At 40.8% G+C, this 19,533-nt stretch overlaps 1 protein-coding gene across 1 annotated transcript; it reads left to right on the top strand.

Moving 5' to 3' along the window:
• The first annotated feature begins 6,026 nt into the window (after window positions 1-6,026).
• Window positions 6,027-11,020, top strand: LOC117553782 (extracellular calcium-sensing receptor-like). The gene is made up of 8 exons (XM_034227852.1): window positions 6,027-6,148; window positions 6,606-6,900; window positions 6,988-7,277; window positions 7,507-7,802; window positions 8,920-9,125; window positions 9,386-9,607; window positions 9,919-10,042; window positions 10,119-11,020. Exons 1-8 carry the CDS (start codon window positions 6,042-6,044, stop codon window positions 11,018-11,020), a joined length of 2,442 nt encoding a protein of 813 aa, XP_034083743.1. The 5' UTR covers window positions 6,027-6,041.
• The last annotated feature ends 8,513 nt before the right edge of the window (window positions 11,021-19,533 follow it).

The following is a 19,533-nucleotide window of genomic DNA, read 5'->3' as shown; positions in this document are numbered from 1 at the left end:
GGTGCCAAGGGCGAAATGAGGACCCAGTATATTGCTCGGTGCCTACGACCCTTGAGTTCGTGCAGTCCCTCCTGGACGACGGCCGGTGTTCCGTTACCGTCAGGGTGTATGTGGCTGCTATATCAGCTCAACACACAAGGGCTGACAACAGCACAGTGGGAGCCATAGGTAGGTATCCCTCTTTTTAAGGGGGAGCTCTGAGGCTTCACCCCCCGAATATCCCAAGGGCCCCTACATGGGACCTGCCCTTGGTGCTGGATGCCCTATGCTCGCCTCCTGTTGAACCTTTGTTACAGGCAGAACTGGAGTGGCTCTCAGCTAAGACTGCTTTCCTTCTTGCCATTACCTCAGCAAAGCGTGTAAGCGAGCTTCAGGCCTTGTCCGTGAACAGCTCGTGTCTGAGGTGTCACCTTATGGCCGAACACAGCGTTCCTCCCTAAGGTGCAAGGACATATGGGCTGCGGCCACATGGGCATCCCAGAGCACATTCGCCAGATACTACAGGGTGAATGTTGCCGCCCCTCACCCGCTGGGTGTGGTCCTCCTGCAGAGTCAGCCTAGGCCATCCTTATAGCAGGGGGAGTATTCAGACTTCCTCGTGACTCTGTTGGTATAGGTCATCCAGTGCTAAAGCACCACCTCTGGCGGTCAGTAAGTATGAAATAGAACGATAGTTACGTATGTAACTACGGTTCTATGAATACTGGATGACCGCCAGAGTTCTTGGTCACTCGGAATCTCGTGTTTCCGCGAGAAGATTCCATAGGACTGAACTCGTTGACAACACCGGAACTTATGCCTTCGGGGTCATACGAGGTCACACGTGACTTTGTTGATATAAATATTCGACCTACGCATGCGCGAGACAGAAGATATCCAGTGCTAAAGCACCGCCTCTGTCGGTCATCCAGTATTCATATAACCGTAGTTACATACGTAACTATCGTTTGACATTATGAATTGTGCTACTTTTAAAGCAAGCAACGATGTTTTCAAATCTGTAATCAAAAAGCTCCTCAAAAACGCTATCGAAGCAGTTCCTGCCGTTGCTACGTTAGTTCAAACGGTAACAACGGACTATTTTTCTTAGCGTATGCATGACAATTGAAATCAATACATACAGCCAGTGGCGTTTTTATATGTACAAAAGTGGTGGGGCACAAAAAACTTAGATGTCTATAAGCTTCTGCAGTGAGGTTCATGGCTGGTGAGGCACTGGCACTGACTCTTCAGTTTTACAAATATTATATTTTGACCTAAATCAAAATATAATATTTTCAAAAGCTTTTTTTGTCTGATGCTTCAATTAATTTTAAACAGACAGTTCAACAGAAGGATACCCAAACATTTTAATTGTATCATTTAAATATTGAATTGTTCTCTCTTAGTAAGATCCCATTTTCAATAAAATTGCAGTCTTACCTTGACTTGAAGATGAAGTCCATTTGCTTATCCTTCTGGACAAAAATCTCCATTACTTTTTTGTAAAAGTCCTCCTTATGTTCTTGTAGTTTCAAAAGTCTATCATAAATCTAATCTAATCAATAGATTTATGACTCGAAAATTATAAAAGTAGGGTAGACATGTGGATATTATCCGGCTGAACAAAACGTGCATTTATCTAACAGGTTTGTTTCCCACAGACCTTATTTGGAGCTATTTTCTAAAATCCTATGGAGAAATCTCATTGCTTTTTTGTCGAGGGAAGCCATGCGCAGCTTACTTCCGGGTTTTAGGACGCCTCACTGCAGCTCTCTCGTCTCCTCTTCACACACCACACTTTTCGCGGCACATTTAGCCAATCAGCTCTGAATGATGGGAGATGACGTATGGTGGGGATGGCAGCACTATGCCCCTATGGTCATTATTTTTTTGCCACACACATTAAATAGGAAAATACTCTGAGCATGCGCAGTGTAGTTTTTACAGTCACCGTTCACTTAGACAGAGAGAGGGAGGGGCATGATCGGGTTTTGTCCCACATGGCTCTAAACAGCTCAATAGGCACACACTGTAGACACTAATTAGAAGAACACAGACTAAAACAGCAATGTACAGACGAATCAGATGATTAAACATGATCTTAAAATATATTTTGTATATTTTTTTATTTATTTTTTGCATTTTTTTGTAATCATTATTTTTAATACTTTCTGCTGACACTAGGTGGGGCTGTGGAGGTACCTCAAGTCTCCATCTTTGGGGCTCTTCTCTTTAATATATACATGCTACCACTGGCTCAGATAATGAAAAACAACAAAATAAGTTACCATAGCTATGGATGACACACAAATTTACGTAACAATTTCACCAGGAGACTATGCTCCAATTCAAACACTGAGTAAGTGCATTGAACAAATCAATGACTGGATGTGTCAGAACTTTCTCCAATTAAACAAAGATAAAACTGAGGTAATGGTTTTTGGAGCCAAGGCATAACGTATAAAAGTTAGCGCTGAGCTTCAGTCTGCAATGTTCAAAACAACAGATAAAGCCAAAAATCTAGGTGTAGTCATGGACTCTGACCTGAGTTTCAACAGTCACATTAAAACAGTTACTAAATCAGCCTACTATCACCTAAATAACATATCTAGGAGTAAAAGACTAATGTCACAGCAGGATTTGGAAAAACTTGTCCATGCTTTTATCTTCAGTAGACTGGACTACTGTAATGGTGTCTTTACAGGTCTCACTAAAAAATCTATTAGAAAGCTGCAGCTGATTCAGAACGCCGCTGCTCGAGTCCTCACTAACACTAAGAAAGTGGATCACATCACTCCTGTTCTGAAGTCTTTACACTGGCTTCCTGTGTGTCAAATAAGTGATATCAAAATATTGTTGCTGGTTTATAAAGCTTTAAATGGTTTAGGCCCAAAATACATTTCTGACCTACTGCTAAATTATGAACCATCCAGATCTCTCAGGTCTTCAGGGACTGGTCAGCTTTCTGTCCCCAGAGTCAGAACTAAACATGGTAAAGCAGCATTTAGTTATTATGCTCCAAATATCTGGAACACACTCCCAGAAACCTGCAGGTCCGCTGCAACTCTGACTACTTTTAAATCCAGGCAAAATACTTTTCTTTTTGCCGCTGCTTTTAATTGAACTATTCACATCTTAAACTGCACTGTAACTTTTATCCATGTATTTTTTTATTTTAATGTTTATTTTATTATCTTTTCTTTTTAATGACTGATTTTAAATGCCATTTTCTTAATGTCTTTCATTTTTTGTAAAGCACTTTGAATTGCCTTGTGTTGAAAGGTGCTATATAAATAAACTTGCCTTACCTTGCCTTAACACTATTGTTTGAAATGAATTTAATGATTAATCCCATTATTAATAGTCAATCTCCAAATACATTTCACACGAGCCGTCCGTAGTCTTCACCTATGCAGTTGTTTTTCGTTGTGATTGCAGTTAAACAAAAATATTTATGGGCCTTTATGGGTCAGTATGTACACTACAATTTTTCCTTGCCGGAGGTCCTGCCTGGCTGCTTATTTGTTCCTTATTTAGCCTGGTTTCTCCAGTTGTTTTTAATGTTCCCAAAAGTGTGATGGGAAGTAAAGAACTATATTAAGAGAGAGGTGTGTCGAATTAAGAAGAGACTGTTGCGGAGAAACAAAGGAGTTTGGGAATACTGTAGATCAAGTGAGAGGTGTTGCATCTATCTTACCTCAGTGTGTGAAACTGACGGACAGTGATCATTTGGCCCTGCAGTCGGGAGGGGATGTTGTGAATGGAGGGCTGTTCCCTCTGCATTTTGTGGCTCCTAAGCCGCAGAACAGCTACCACAGCAAACCCCAGCTCACACCTAGTGGCAGGGGCGGACTGGCCATCGGGACGTTCGGGACGAATCCCGATGGGCCGGTACTGAAGTGGGCCGGTCGGACGATGTGGGCCGGCCGGTAACCGGCAGGGCTCGACATTAAATGGCCCGCTGGTCCAGAAGCACTATTTAGACACCCCGGGCCTAACGTACTTTCCACTTGCCCGCTCGGGCCACTAAAAATATTGCATTACAAAAATTGTCCTGTGGTATTGGTATTTTGACTAGCAATTTAGTTAAATTGTTTCGTTTATCAACGCTACAACATAGCGTTCCGTGAGTCGGTTGTCGTTGTTGTTGGGTGAAAAGCAAACAGCTGTTTGCTGCGGAGCGCAGCGGGAGCAGGCTCCCGTGAGCGGGAGCGCGCTCCTTCACTACAGACTATCGCGCCACCTAACCATTCGCCAAATGTTTTTAATACCAGCGGTAACCGGCCAAGCGCCGGTCAAAAAACAATCTTCAAATAAAAGAAAGTCACCGGAGGAGTTAAAGGAGAGTGACAGGGAGTATGAGAAGAAGAGGGAGAGAAAGTTTCAGCCAGCTTGATCGATGGAGTTGGCTGCAGTGACGCGTCCTAAAACCATTTTATAATCTATCGATTAGATTTATGATTCGAAAATTATAAAAGATGGGTAGACATGTGGAGATTATCCGGCTGAACAAAACGTGCATTCACATTTAACAGGTTTGTTTTCCACAGACCTTATTTCCAGCTATTTTCCAAAACCCTTATCGAGGGAACCAGCAGCTTACTTCCTGGTTTTAGGACGCGTCACTGGCTGCACCTCTCAGTCTCAATATGATGCCAATATAAACAAGGCCTTCTGTCGGCTCTGTACATCAATGCCGACCTATGCTGACAAGTAAGTGAAGAGTAGACAATATAAAGGTATTGGCGAAATGTCCCAGCAGTTTAGGATAATGAAGGTTCAGGTTCTAATCAAATCAATTACATAGCCTGACAAGAAGGCAGAAAGTGCATTATACAAATAATAATAATAGCAGACATTTTTTAACAATGACCACAATATCATTATTTTAATAAACCAAATATGAACAATTGAAGAAAATGAGGAAGAACTGATGATTAAAATATTAATTTTCTTCATTATTAGATTTCTTTTTTGGACGAATGCTCCGGGCCAGTGGTTACAATGGTGGGGCCAGTGATAATACAAGTCCACCGGCCCGGAGGTAGACATTATTTACCCTTAATGTCTACCGCTAGTAAATTGGTGGGCCGGCGGTACCGAAGTAGGCCGGTCGAGAGTCCCGGGCTGATTTGTAGTCCCAGTCCGCCCCTGCCTAGTGGGTAAGTTTGAGGATACTGATGATATCTTATACAGGCCCCTGTTGATGCTTTTGGTTACAAATCAGACTCTAAACAATTATTTGTCCATGTTCAGGCCTGTTTTAGGTAAAACAAAATCTGTTAAAGGGGCAACTTATGAAAACTATAAAGGTGCTGCTGAAAAGCCTTCACTGGTTCAGAGGATCTGCAGAGCACAACAAACAGCATTTTTCTGAAACCACTAAGCAATAGTCACAAGAATCTCAGCCAAGATTTTAGCTTTAAAAAAAACAAAACCATAAAGCTTAAAGAGATGGGGAATAATGAGCAAATAACCCCCAACACAAGATTATTTCTAATCATCCAACCACCTCCTTTTCTGAAAATCATATACTGATCCTAGAAAAACATAAAACAGGTACAGTATATTGGCCACTTAAGGACATGTCTGGCTTGTCAGGGGAAGTTCTGCTGTGATGGCTTTAGATTAGGGTATTTGGGCATTCATCCAAACAGCATGACTTTGTTTATGATGATTATTTGAAGAAAAGTTACATATAAAGTACAGAATAAAATAAATACATCTTGTCAGCGCTGGGCATGGGCATGCTCTCTCTCTAATAGCAAAGTGACGTATGGTAGAAGGAGGGAAGCATCTGAAAAATGTTATAAACCAGTGAGAACACAGAGTACAGTTTGCCCACTTGGGGACAGTTGATGATGGAGATGTCTCTTATTGGTCTGATACTGTCTATAGCTTTGTGTGAGCTGAAGTCAGTTCTTGTTTTGAATAGTTTTTGGGATGGTGTGAAACAAGCGGCTGGGCTTACAGGGGATAGGACTGCTGCTGTGCTTAGCACTAATGCTTCATCTGTGACATGTAAGCTACAAGGTACCACTCGTCAACCTGCATTCTCTATGGACGGTGACTATGTCATTGGGGGTGTTTTCTCCATGCACTCCAACATGCACACTGCGAAGCATAACTACACCACCATGCCCGAGCCACTAAGCTGCGCAGGGAGGTTAGTACAGGGAGATTTAGCCTAGAATGTGGGCATATACAGTATAGTGATGTGTATATTGTGAAGTTGTGTTGCAATGTACTGTGTTGTATGTACAAACTGTAAAAATAATAATCATTTATAAATATTTTAGTTTTTTACATAAGGTGGATTTATTTTCTCTATTTCATAAAAGGCAATAGTTTAACTGATGTATACATACTTAACCATTTGTTGAATGGAGAAATGTGAAACTTATGATGTATTGGACCATTGCATCAATTCATCAAAGTTATTGTGAATATTGGATATATAATCAAGTGTTTGGGTTTTTGACGGATGACATTCCCATAAAGCCTACAGAGATGCTATTCGTTATTATCCAGACCATATATTTGAATTTCAGTCATCTTGTAGCCTATCAAGTATTATTTTTAAATCTTAAAGTTTTAACATTAACACCGATGTCTTTGTGAAGCATCAACTCCCGTGGACTGCGCTTCTCACGTGCAATGGTCTTCGCCATCGAGCAGATTAACAACAGCACGGAGCTGCTTCCGGGGATCAAGCTTGGTTATGAGATCTACGACTCATGTGCCTCGGTGTCTGTGGCGGTGCATGTTGCATTTCAGCTTTCAGGGGGACTAGACCCGGTGTTTAACACCGGCGACAAATGCTCGCAGTCTGGTATGGTGATGGGCGTTGTTGGTGCGTCTGAGTCCACGCCTTCCATCAGTATGTCGCGCATCATCGGGCCGTTCAACATACCTCAAGTAAATATTAAGAATTGATTGCAAACTGTGTTTGAGTCCATTACTTGTTTTGCCTCCGTCCCGTTAAATAACTGTTGTTTTCTTTAGGTGAGCCACTTTGCCACGTGTGCATGCCTGTCTGATAAGCAGCAGTACCCGAGTTTCTTCAGAACAATCCCGAGTGATCAATTCCAGGCTGACGCGCTGGCCAAGCTGGTAAAAAACTTTGGCTGGACTTGGATAGGTGCTGTCCGGTCGGATTCTGACTATGGCAACAATGGCATGGCGTCTTTCCTGCATGCAGCACGTAAAGAGGGGATCTGTGTGGAATACTCCGAGTCTTTCTATCGGACCCACCCACATAGCCGGATCCAAAGAGTAGCTGATGTTATCCGCAGGTTTCTATATCACTGATTCTCCTTTAGTTCCCTGTGCTGACACTGACCTTCTTCACAGAAAACCAAAACAAGTTCTAAAAACATGTTTTTATTACAAATGTGCCAATATATCTGTTTTTCATCCCTCATGTTTTGTTTTTCTTCATACTTATGACAATATTGTTATAAAAGACAATATTAGTCTTATATTATAACTATTATTTGTATATGTCATTGAACGTCCCTCCAGGTCAACAGCTAAGGTTGTTGTGGCATTTATTTCCACTGCTGATATGGAGATTTTGCTGGAGGAGCTGTCAAGCAAGCCTTCTCCACCTCGCCAGTGGATAGGTAGTGAGTCCTGGGTAACCGACCGAGACATGCTGAAGTTCAGCTTCCTTGCTGGAGCCATCGGATTTGGCATTGAAAAATCTGTCATCCCAGGTCTGAGGGACTTCTTGCTGGATCTCTCTCCGTCTAAAGTGGCTGACTCCCCATTGCTTACCATGTTCTGGGAGGAAGCATTCAACTGCAGGCTGGTAAAAAGTGAGAACGTTGTGCCAATTTTAAACATATATGATACTCATGGTAGTGTCTTGATTGTGTTTTTTTTTCTTTTTTCTGTCAAAGTGAAGCTCCCTGAATTTATCAGCCTGTTAAAGACCAAACCCCAGATATTGACTGAAAGGGAAATCTAATATTTGTAATGAAATACATGAGGCGGACATACTGTAAGGTGCATCTCAGTGAATGATGTCACAATGCGATGTTCAAGTCATGTTTTTTAACAATGCTGTCTAATATATTGTAAATAACATACATGTACATTATTCTACTTGGGCTTTTATGCAGTGATTACAGACTGTATACCTATTTGGATGAAAGCTATTTATTCCTCAATGCACAACAATTTAGGGAAAGTCTCCCTTCAAAAATGGTCATAAAATAAATGTTGAAAAAAAAAATCACGCTCTAGAATATGTTTATCCAAAACATATAGTGCAGAGTCAAAATATATGTAAAAAATATATATATATATACATTGTGGAATATATTTGTTGACAGGTTACAGTCATTGTAAAATAAAGAAGATGAACTTTAAAAAGGAATGTAATAAATGTATGCTTTATGAAAAGTAATATATACACATTATATGTAGGCTACATACATATTGTAGGTGAGTTAAATAGTAAGTAGAAGTATTTAAATGTAGAGGGACAGTTTAAGTCCTGACTTCAAGAGTTCAGCAGTCTTATTGCGAGTTGAATCAAGCTGTGTAGGCCTGTTAGTGTGTTACCGTCTACCAGACAGCAGAGGGCAGACAGTTTATTTCTAGTGTGTTAAGGGTTTCTGATGATCCTGTACTGCTGGTTCTAGTGTCCATCATGCATCATTATAACAGGGCAAGTCAGTATTAAATAAAAGGAATGCATATTTTGCCTTATACAATAAGTATTTGTCTGATGACTGATTTGTTTAAATATGAGCTGCTAAAATAAACTAATAACGTAAAAAACAGACATGTCCGCAAAACAGTGATTTGAAATGTGATGTAAATCCTGCAATGCTTGTTTGGCAGGTTAAATAACACAATACAAAGATAACAATTAATGAATGTAATCGTCATGGCTAAAAACACCTCCCTCTGTCTCTGTGTTTTTAGGTGAAGCCACAGACAGGAGTGTGTGTGATGGAACTGAAGATATAAAGACGCTCCAGAGCTCATACACTGACACATCTCAACTTCGAATCACTAACATGGCGTACAAGGCTGTCTATGCAATAGCGCATGCCATTCATAACGCAGTGTGTCAGAAAACTGATTCTACTACACAGTGTGATAAGTTCACTAAGCTAGAGGCCAAAGAGGTCAGTAAAAATAATGATGTTCTTTTAAGCTGCACATCTATGTTATCAAATTAATGCTCATTTTATTTTTAAATTATCTCTTTATCCCCTTCACTGTCTTCCTTTACTTAAGCTAGAGGCCAAAGAGGTCAATACAAATAATGTTTTGAACTCCCCAATGTTTTTTTCAGCTGCACGTCTCTTTTATACATTTTAATGCTCATTTTATTATAAATGATCTCTTTTTTCCCCTTCACTGTCTTCCTTTACTTCATCTCTAGGTTCTTAATCAGCTGAAAAAAGTAAATTTTTCCCAAAATGGTTATGATGTGTCATTTGATGCCAACGGGGATCCTGTGGCCACATATGAGCTGGTAAACTGGCAAAGAAATGAGAGTGGCAGCATTGAGTTGGTGACTGTGGGGCAATACGATTCATCACTGCCGGTGGGCCAGGAGTTCCTTATCAACAGGAACCTCACCTGGGTGGAGGGTGGCACACAGGTGAGGAGCCCCAAAGCAATAGTTTAACATGCTACATTTTCATATCATCTCAAAGGGTATGATGTCTCATACCTCGGTACCTCATTAGAATTCCAATGTTACGAATAATGAGAAAGTATTTTTAACATGACATTTACGTTTTATTGTTTAAAATACATGTTTACTTACTTTTTTTTTTTTTTTAACTGAAGAGAAATGTAAAAGACACAAAGAAAAACATTGTGAAGAAAAAAACATGAATCTATCCTTTTATAATGTTAGCTTCAGAGCACACTTGTCTACATGTGAGTTAATTTGTATATATGTGACAGGTGCCTGTGTCAGTGTGCACTGACAGCTGTCCTTCAGGAACTCGTAAAGTGCTTCAGAAAGGAAAACCCATCTGCTGTTATGACTGTACACCGTGTCCCGAGGGAGAGATTAGCAATGCTACAGGTATTTGTTTTTCTAATGTATGTCTACGACATCAAATATAAATTCCAACTGCTTAAAGCTCTTTTCTTTTTTTCAGATTCCTTTGATTGTTTCCCTTGCCCCAAGGAATTCTGGCCTAATGCAGAGAGAGATACATGTCTTCCCAAACCTGTAGAGTTTCTTTCCTTCAACGAGCCCCTTGGAATCGTCTTGGCTGCTTTTTCAATCGGTGGTGCCTGTCTCACCATTATAACAGCGGCTGTGTTCTATCGTCACAGGAGCTCACCAATTGTCAGGGCCAACAACTCTGAGCTGAGCTTCTTGCTGCTCTTCTCCCTGACTCTATGTTTCTTATGTTCATTAACGTTCATTGGAGCACCCTCAGAGTGGTCCTGCATGCTGCGCCACACAGCGTTTGGGATCACATTCGTCCTCTGTATGTCTTGTGTTCTTGGAAAAACTATAGTAGTTTTGACGGCCTTCAAAGCTACACTACCAGGTAGTAATTTGATGAAATGGTTTGGGCCTTCACAGCAAAGATTGACTGCAGTGTCTTTCACGTTTATACAAGTTTTGATATGTACTATTTGGTTAGTTCTTAGTCCCCCCTTTCCAATGAAAAACCTCACGACATACAAGGAGAGAATCATCCTTGAGTGTGCATTAGGATCAGCTTTGGGGTTCTGGGCTGTACTTGGGTATATAGGCTTACTGGCTGTCTTTTGCTTTGTGTTAGCTGTCCTAGCTCGGAAACTACCTAATAACTTTAATGAAGCCAAGCTTATCACATTCAGCATGTTGATATTCTGTGCAGTCTGGATCACATTTATCCCAGCATATGTCAGCTCTCCTGGGAAATATACTGTGGCTGTGGAGATATTTGCTATTCTGGCTTCCAGTTTTGGACTAATTACGTGTATATTCGCTCCAAAATGTTTTATTATTTTATTTAAGCCAGAGAAAAACACCAAGAAACATTTAATGAGAAGGGGTTTGTAAAAAATATATATGGCTTTATAAAGCCTATATACTGTGCACATTCAAATATGCTTTCCTTGTTGATTTAAATATTCAGATTGGAGTTTCTTTTATGCTCAATATTTTACTAATTGTAATGTCATTTTGTGAATTTAATAATAATACCCTATTTTACAATACATTTTGATCAGTTACTGAAAATATAAAATAAAGTGAATAAATAAAGTCAACATTCAGACCGTGTGTGGTACTTGATTAACATTTCCAAAAAAATATTAAATACTGCATAATTGTAAGAAAAGCTGGCTGAATTGCTATAACATTATTGCCAAAGAGGAAAATACAACATCCCATAGTCCACAAATCCTTCAACAAGTTCTTAAAATGTGTTTTGAATATTCTTATTATTATATTTAAAATATAACAATTTTCATAGATTGCATCTTTTGGGACACATAAGCATACACACCATTATAAAATGCACAGCTTTACAATATGATGTAGCCACCCGTAGGTGGTAGGTCTAGGTGTCACGATTCTTATGTCATGTCACGGTTTTAGTTTTGTGTTTCTGGTCATGGGTTTTGTTTTGCTGTTCATTCCTCCCTGTCATTAGTTTCCCTGGTGTGTCTGATTGTCTGATTGTGTTCACCTGTTGCCCTTGTGTTTCTCCTTCCCTGCCCGGCTCTTTATCGTCTCGTGATTACCCCTCCCTGTATTTAGTGTTGTCTCTTCCTGTGTTCGGTGTTGGTTCATTGTTTGTCTTTCATGTTGGTCACAGTCACCTTTTGTTTGGATGCTACCTCGTGCTACAGTACCTGTTCATGGATTCGTGTTTTTCAGCTTTTGTAAATAAAGCTTGCCTTTTTTTTCATTTTGAAACCCGCTACCCTCCTCAATCTGCATTTGGGGCCTATTTTTCCCCAACCCTGACACTGGGTTTGTTTGGTCTAAAATAAATCTGATGTTACTGAATCATCTGAGACTTAAAAGGCAACTATTCAAAATAAAATGCAATTGTTCAAATGGAATTTCATTAAGTACATTTTGTATCATCCTTTAATGTATATTCTCAAAAGTAACCTGGAATTGTTCCAGTCTTAGTAATAGACACTTAACAACCTTTTAATACTATAGTTTGAAATTAATTAAATAATTAATCACTTTATTAGTCAATCTCCAAACACATTTCACACGAGCCGTCTGTAGTTTTCACCTATGCAATTGTTTTTCGTTGTGATTGATTAAACCAAATATGTTCACCGCTGGGTCACCAGACCCTCCTTTCACCCACACACTGACCTCCTTTTCCCCTCTCTCTCCAAGTGAGGTTCTTACCCTCATTACCTCTGCCCGCCCTACCACCTGTCCTCTGGACCCTATCCCTTCAAACCTCCTTCAGACTATCGCTCCTGATATTCTACCATTTCTCACCCATTTCATCAACACTTCTCTAACTTCTGGTCACTTTCCAAACAGTCTCAAGGAGGCAAGAGTAAACCCTCTCCTAAAGAAACCCACTCTCAACCCGTCTGATGTTATAAACTACAGGCCTGTCTCTCTCCTCCCGTTCCTGTCTAAAACACTCTAGAACGCGCTGTCTTTAAACAACTCTCCTGTTATCTCCATCAGAACAACCTTCTCGATCCGCACCAGTCTGGTTTCAAGGCAGGTCACTCCACAGAAACTGCCCTCCTTGCTGTCACTGAGGAACTGCACACGGCTAAAGCAGCCTCCCTCTCCTCTGTCATCATCCTTTTGGACCTGTCTGCTGCATTCGACACGGTGAATCATCAGATCCTCCTTCGCACTCTCCAAGAACTTGTAGTTTCAGGCTCTGCACTTTCCCTCATCACCTCATACCTCAAAGACCGAACCTACAGGATTACTTGGAAAGGGTCGGAGTCCGACCCTTGTCAATTAACTACAGGGGTCCCTCAGGGCTCTGTTCTTGGTCCCCTCCTCTTTTCCTTGTACACAAACTCGCTCGGATCTGTCATTAGTCCGCATGGTTTTTCCAACACACTCTCACTCCCTAAGCGTCCAGGAGCGACGTTTGGTCAGTGTCCGTGGCGTCCAGTTGTGACGCTCCTAGGCTCCTTCAGCGTCATAAAGGGACGCAAATAGCTTTCAACTGATTGCAATGTATTCCCATCTGCGGCGGGATTTGACGCTTATGGAAGCACGGCATTCGTTTGTGTCGGCTGCCCTTAAAGGCAATGTGAGTGTCCATTCCCATTGGATAACGGAGAATTGTACACCCGGAAGTAAGTATTCCTCTTACTGTCGATTGATTTTACAGTGATATCTGCACTACTCATTGACTAAAAAACACCAGATTATCCTTGATAATTACACAACATTGATTGGTTTAAATTGTGTGCAATGCTTTTGTATTTTTCCCCTTCGATTCGGAGAAACAAATATTTTTTCGGAGTAAAGGATGGCAGAAGACACTACACTACCCAGAATCCCCAGCTATCGTTTGGACTACACCATTTGCTCTGTTTGACAAACCCCGTTTTTTTCACTATTAATTCCAATGGCTGGCGTCTATGTCACGTGATCTTCAAATTTCTCCCTGCAGAAAAAGAAAACATAGCCGAACTTCGTTTTATTCTCGGTGGAAAATGCCAATTTTAAAGTTAGTTTGGCCATTAAAAAGCGTTTTGATGTCATTTGATGCGAGAAATATGAGTTGTTATTTCAGATTATGTGTGCAGTGGATGTCCATGATCTTTAGTTTGCTAGTTATTACGAAGATTACTTCAGGAAATCGCGACGTTTTCATTGTTACCAAGGTGGTTGCTAGGGACGCTGCTATCGATATTATTTCTGTTATGTTGTGTAACTGTTTAATGGTGTTATCTTTATTGCTACCCCCTTCCCCGTCAATGTATAGTGTTGGTCCACAGCGCAAACATATTAGTTTAACAAAATCCGCATCTAAAGATAGCCTACGTTATTTTCCCCTGTGCAATTCCAGTCTCACATCTCAGAGCACATCGTCATTAACAAATACCGGAAACAGACCGAAAACTTTAAAAAAAATAAAATAATACTTTATTCCGAGTGTGCTTGCTTTTCTCTTTGAAAGTCATCACATAACGGCATTGTAATACACGGTTCGGCTGCATTACATATTACATATCTGCCGTAGTTCTGTATTTATATAGCCCTGATGAGAAGACTTATAGACAAACATGAGGAACTGAAAACGTGACGTGGATCATAAATATATCAGCCATTAAACAACATCTTACATTTATTTTCACACAATACGTCTCCTTGCAGTATCAACACTAATTCGGCTGAATTTTATATTTGATCCAATTGGTAGATAGGCTGTATTTACACCATAAAGGTGCACAGCTGATATAAAGGGACACCTAGTGGTTAAAGCATGTTATTGAATTTCATTATTTTTATTATTAGATATTAATAGGATCCCTATAAAGTATATTCATTACTCGTTATTCTCTACTAATAGTTAATTAAAGACTGTATATAATGACTATTTTGCACATCCCTTTCAAGATTTTCTAAGGTTTATTGACATATCATATAGGCCTACACAACTATGGTGTAGTTCTGCATTGAATGAAAAACTTGGGTCGCAGGTTCCTCAATAGTGCATTACAAGACATCTATCAATATTTGTGCATACCTCCAGCAATGTTAACTATGTTGAAGCACTTATTTTAACTGATATTATACATAATGTATTATACTCTTATAAGATGTATGTAGATATTTCATCTCCGGCCAAATGTTCCAACTTGGGATCAACAAAGTATATCTTATTTTAAGCTGATCGATGGCTACTGCCATATTTACAAAATGTGCCTCTGAACCTTGACAAGTGCATGTTTCAGGCTTATCAATTAATGTAATGTAATGTTATCAATTAACAACAGGGGTCACAAACATAAGACCAGCTGTTAAATAAAGCTCTTCTGACCTTAGCTGGCATGTGTGTATATATATTAATGCTGCCCATTATGGGCACAAGCAATTTTCACCCATTTATTAATTATATGTTTTAAATGTGAGTGTTTCCTATCCCCTAAATCTCCAGGGATGTACACAGTTTAATACTGGCAACTTCTTATTATGGGAAATACGAAAACGTCTTTTAAAACTACAACTCCCAGTAGAGACGTGCCATAGATAGAGAACATGTTGCAAAACAGAATAGCCAGCATGTGTAGTTCTGGGGATGGGGTGGGGGAGGGGGGGACGCGGTGGACCCGTTCAAATCCAGTTTTGGACAGTCTGCCGTGCATGGTTCCATCCCATTTCAAGTGCTGTTCGAGAATCAGCGTAACCCTCGGAGCACACTCTCCAATCACAGAGCTTGAGGACTATCACGGGGTTTGTCAAACAGAGCACATGGTGTAGTCCAGGGGTGCCCAACCTTTTTTGAACCGAGAGCTACTTTTAAAGTTGCCAGTCTGCCGAGATCTACCAGTCCAAATAAAGAGGCGTAGCCATTACTGACAGCCTGCTACCAGATAAATACACACTTCTTCTTGTATAAATCTGACCTTTGTACGATTAATACTCCATAAAATACTGCAGATCCTTTATTTTACCTCTTTCTAATCTACACACATACAAGTATTTAACTGAAGTTACACAACAGTGTTGTTGATACAGAGTTGGAGTTTATTCACACGTCACTACAGTGGGTAATGTTTTCAAGAAACATTGAACAGTGCTGCCACATATGACACAGGAACAAAAGAAAAGACTCTGAACCCTTTCTTTGTCCTTATATAAAAATAATGTTGCTACAAAAGTATAAATGAGGCTTACTAATAAGACAACTCAGATCTGAAGCTACACAGGAATCTGCTGCCAAAGTACAATAAAAAAGACTAAATTAATAGAATCAAACCCTTTTTTTGTTGCATTTTAGTAGAGTATAAAAATAAATGCCTTTAAAATAGGATGCAAGCAACACTAGTTTCTTAACCTGAATTGATAGATTATAATCAATTTAAGTTTGCATTCTTATACCATTTTGTACAATAATTATAATGAATAAGTTCAAACAAACTCAAACTTACAGCTGATTAATAACGGTATCTAACTTGAGTTTTTATCATATCAAAAACCTGTTGAAATGCTACTGTTATTTTTATTACGCATCGGCAGCCTCCAGGAAAGCTTCTTTCACAACTTCGCCATCTTTGAAAGACTTCATGTGTTTCGCAAGAATGTGCCTGACACGATAAGATGCTCTGGTAGCAGCCTTGCTCTTGTTGTTGGGCCTGGTGGAAATGGACTGCTGTGCATTTAGCTGTCCTTTCAGGCCCCTCCCCTTTTGGAGCGTAGGGCAGAATTAGGAGGGAATTCCGTCTCGTAGCGTTTGTGCACTGTTTTGAAATGCCGCTCCTAAATTACCCTTCTTCGATAAAGCCACGCTCGCATTGCAGATGAGACAGATGGACTTTGAATTGGAATAGATACAAACATAATCATCCTCCCACTCGGAGTGAGAATTATATATGTTTTGCTTGTGTGCGGACTGTCACTCCTGTTGACACGGACAACATTAGCGAACTAGTGCACTGCCCACCAGCCGCGCCCCGACACAGTCACGCCGGCCAATCACAAAGCTTTGATGCGTTCAAGTGCATTATTCTGGCACAGGAAGATTATGTTATAGGACATTAACGATAAAACAGAATATTGTTGTTCTATTTTTAGACACATCTCGCGATCGACTGGGAATCTCCCCGCGATCGACCGGTCGATCGCGATCGACTGGTTGGGCACCCCTGGTGTAGTCCAAACGATAGCTGGGGATTCTGGGTAGTGTAGTGTCTTCTGCCATCCTTTACTCAGAAAAAACATTTGTTTCTCCGAATCGAAGGGGAAAAATACAAAAGCATTGCACACAATTTAAACCAATCAATGTTGTGTAATTAACAAGGATAATCTGGTATTTTTTAGTCGATGAGTAGTGCAGATATCACTGTAAAATCAATCGACAGTAAGGGGAATACTTACTTCCGGGTGTACAATTCTCCGTTATCCAATGGGAATGGACGCTCACATTGCCTTTAAGGGCAGCCGACACAAACGAATGCCGTGCTTCCATGAGCGTCAAATCCCGCCGCAGATGGGAATACATTGCAATCAGTTGAAAGCTATTTGCGTCCCTTTATGACGCTGAAGGAGCCTAGGAGCGTCACAACTGGACGCCACGGACACTGACCAAACGTCGCTCCTGGACGCTTAGGGAGTGAGAGTGTGTTGGGTTTTTCATACCACTGCTACGCTGACGACACCCAATTAATTCTGTCCTTTCCCCGCTCAGAGACCCAGGTCGTCGCATGCATCTCTGCTTGTCTAGCTGACATCTCTCAGTGGATGTCTGCTCACCACCTCAAGCTCAACCTTGACAAGACTGAACTGCTTTTCCTTCCGGGAAAAGATTGTCCCACTCTTGACCTAACAATCAACATCGGCACCTCTGTTGTTTCCCCGACTCAGACTGCAAGGAATCTGGGTGTGATCCTAGATAACAACCTGTCCTTCACTGCAAACATAGCTGCTACAACCCGCTGCTGCAGATACACGCTTTACAACATCAGGAGGATACGTCCCAAGCTGACCCAGAAAGCGACACAAGTTGTGGTCCAGACTCTCGTCATCACACGCCTAGACTACTGCAACTCCCTCCTGGCTGGTCTACCTGCATGTGCCATCCGACCTCTGCAGCTCATCTAGAATGCAGCGGCTCGTCTGGTCTTCAACCTTCCTAAATTCTCCCACAACACGCCGCTCCTCCGCTCCCTCCACTGGCTTCCGGTAACTGCTAGAATCCACTTCAAGACAATGGTACTTGCGTACCATGCTGCGAATGGATCTGGCCCTTCCTACATCCAGGACATGGTTAAACCGTACACCCCAGCACGTGCACTCCGCTCTGCATCAACCAAACGACTCGCTGCACCCTCGCTGCGAAGGGGACCCAAGTTCCCATCAGCAAAAACACGTGGGTTTGCTATCCTGGCTCCAAAATGGTGGAATGAGCTCCCCATTGACATCAGGACAGCAGATAGCTTACACACCTTCAGGCGTAGACTGAAAACTCATCTCTTTTGACTCCACTTCGAGCGATAGAACTATTAACAAAGCACTTATATACTAATAAAGGACTTACCTAAAGCCAGTTGAGTAGCACTTGAAATGTTTTTGCTCTATGAAACCTGATTTCTGTTTTCTTCAATTTTGTATTTTGTTGGTCGAACGCACTTATTGTAAGTCGCTTTGGATAAAAGCAAAATGCTACAGTATGTAATGTAATGTAATGTAATGTATTGGCCTTGGGGTCAGTATGTACACTACAATTTGTCCTTTCCTCCTGCCTGGCTGCTTATTTGTTCCTTATTTAGCCTGGATTTTCCAGTTATTGTTAATGTTCCCAAAAGTGTGATAGGAAATAAAGAACTATATTAAGAGAGAGGTGTGTCGAATTAAGGAGAGACTATAGCGAAGAAACAAAGGAGTTTGGGAATACTGTAGATCAAGTGAGAGGTGTTGCATCTATCTTACCTCAGTGTGTGAAACTGGCGGACAGTGAGCCTTTGGCCCTGCAGTCGGGAGGGAATGTTGTGATTGGAGGGCTGTTCCCTCTGCATTTTGTGGCTTCTAAGCCGCAGAACAGGTACCACAGCAAACCCCAGCTCACACCTAGGGGGTAAGTTTGAGGATACTGATGATATCTTATACAGGCATCTGTTGATGCTTTTGGTTACAAATCAGACTCTAAAAACAATTATTTGTCCTTGTTCAGGCCTGTTTTAGGTAAGACAACCTCTGTTAAAGGGGCAAGTTATGAAAACTATAAATGTGCTAATGAAAAGCCTTCACTGGTTCAGAGGATCTGCAGAGCACAACAAACAGCATTTTTCTGAAACCACTAAGCAATAGTCACAAGAATCTCAGCCAATATTTTAGCTTTAAAAAAACAAAACCATAAAGCTTCAAAAGATGGGGAACAATGAGCAAATAACCCCCAAAACAAGATTATTTCTAATCATCCACCCACCTCCTTTTCTGAAAATCTGATCCTAGAAAAACATAAAACAGGTACAGTATATTGGCAATTTAAGGACATGTCTGGCTTTTCAGGGCAAGTTCTGCTGTGATGGCTTTAGATTAGGGTATTTGGGCATCCATCCAAACAGCATGACTTTGTCAATGATGATTATTTGAAGGAAAGTTACATATAAAATATAGAATAATATAAATACATCTTGTCAGCGCTGGGCATGGGCATGCTCTCTCTCTAATAGCAAAGTGACGTATGGTAGAAGGAGTTGAGCGTCTGAAAAACATTATAAACCAGTGAGAACACACAGTACAGTTTGCCCACTTGGCGATAGTTGATGATGGAGATGTCTCTTATTGGTCTGATACTGTCTATAGGTTTATGTGAGCTGAAGTCAGTTCTTGTTCTGAATAGTTTTGGGGATGGTGTGAAACAAGCAGCTGGGCTTACAGGGGACAGGACTGCT

This window comes from Gymnodraco acuticeps, unplaced genomic scaffold, assembly GCF_902827175.1.
Source record: "Gymnodraco acuticeps unplaced genomic scaffold, fGymAcu1.1, whole genome shotgun sequence".
In the NCBI taxonomy this organism is placed as follows: Eukaryota; Metazoa; Chordata; class Actinopteri; order Perciformes; family Bathydraconidae; genus Gymnodraco; species Gymnodraco acuticeps.
The sequence above is the reverse complement of the archived record's forward strand: the minus strand, read 5'-3'. Positions and strand labels throughout refer to the sequence as shown.

Coding starts and splice junctions, on each gene's coding strand:
- LOC117553782 (XM_034227852.1), top strand. CDS start 6,042: ATGGACGGTGACTATGTCATTGGGGGTGTTTTCTCCATGCACTCCAAC. Junction 9,126..9,385: donor CTAAGCTAGAGGCCAAAGAG/GTCAGTAAAAAT, acceptor CTTCATCTCTAG/GTTCTTAATCAGCTGAAAAA. Junction 10,043..10,118: donor AGAGATTAGCAATGCTACAG/GTATTTGTTTTT, acceptor TCTTTTTTTCAG/ATTCCTTTGATTGTTTCCCT.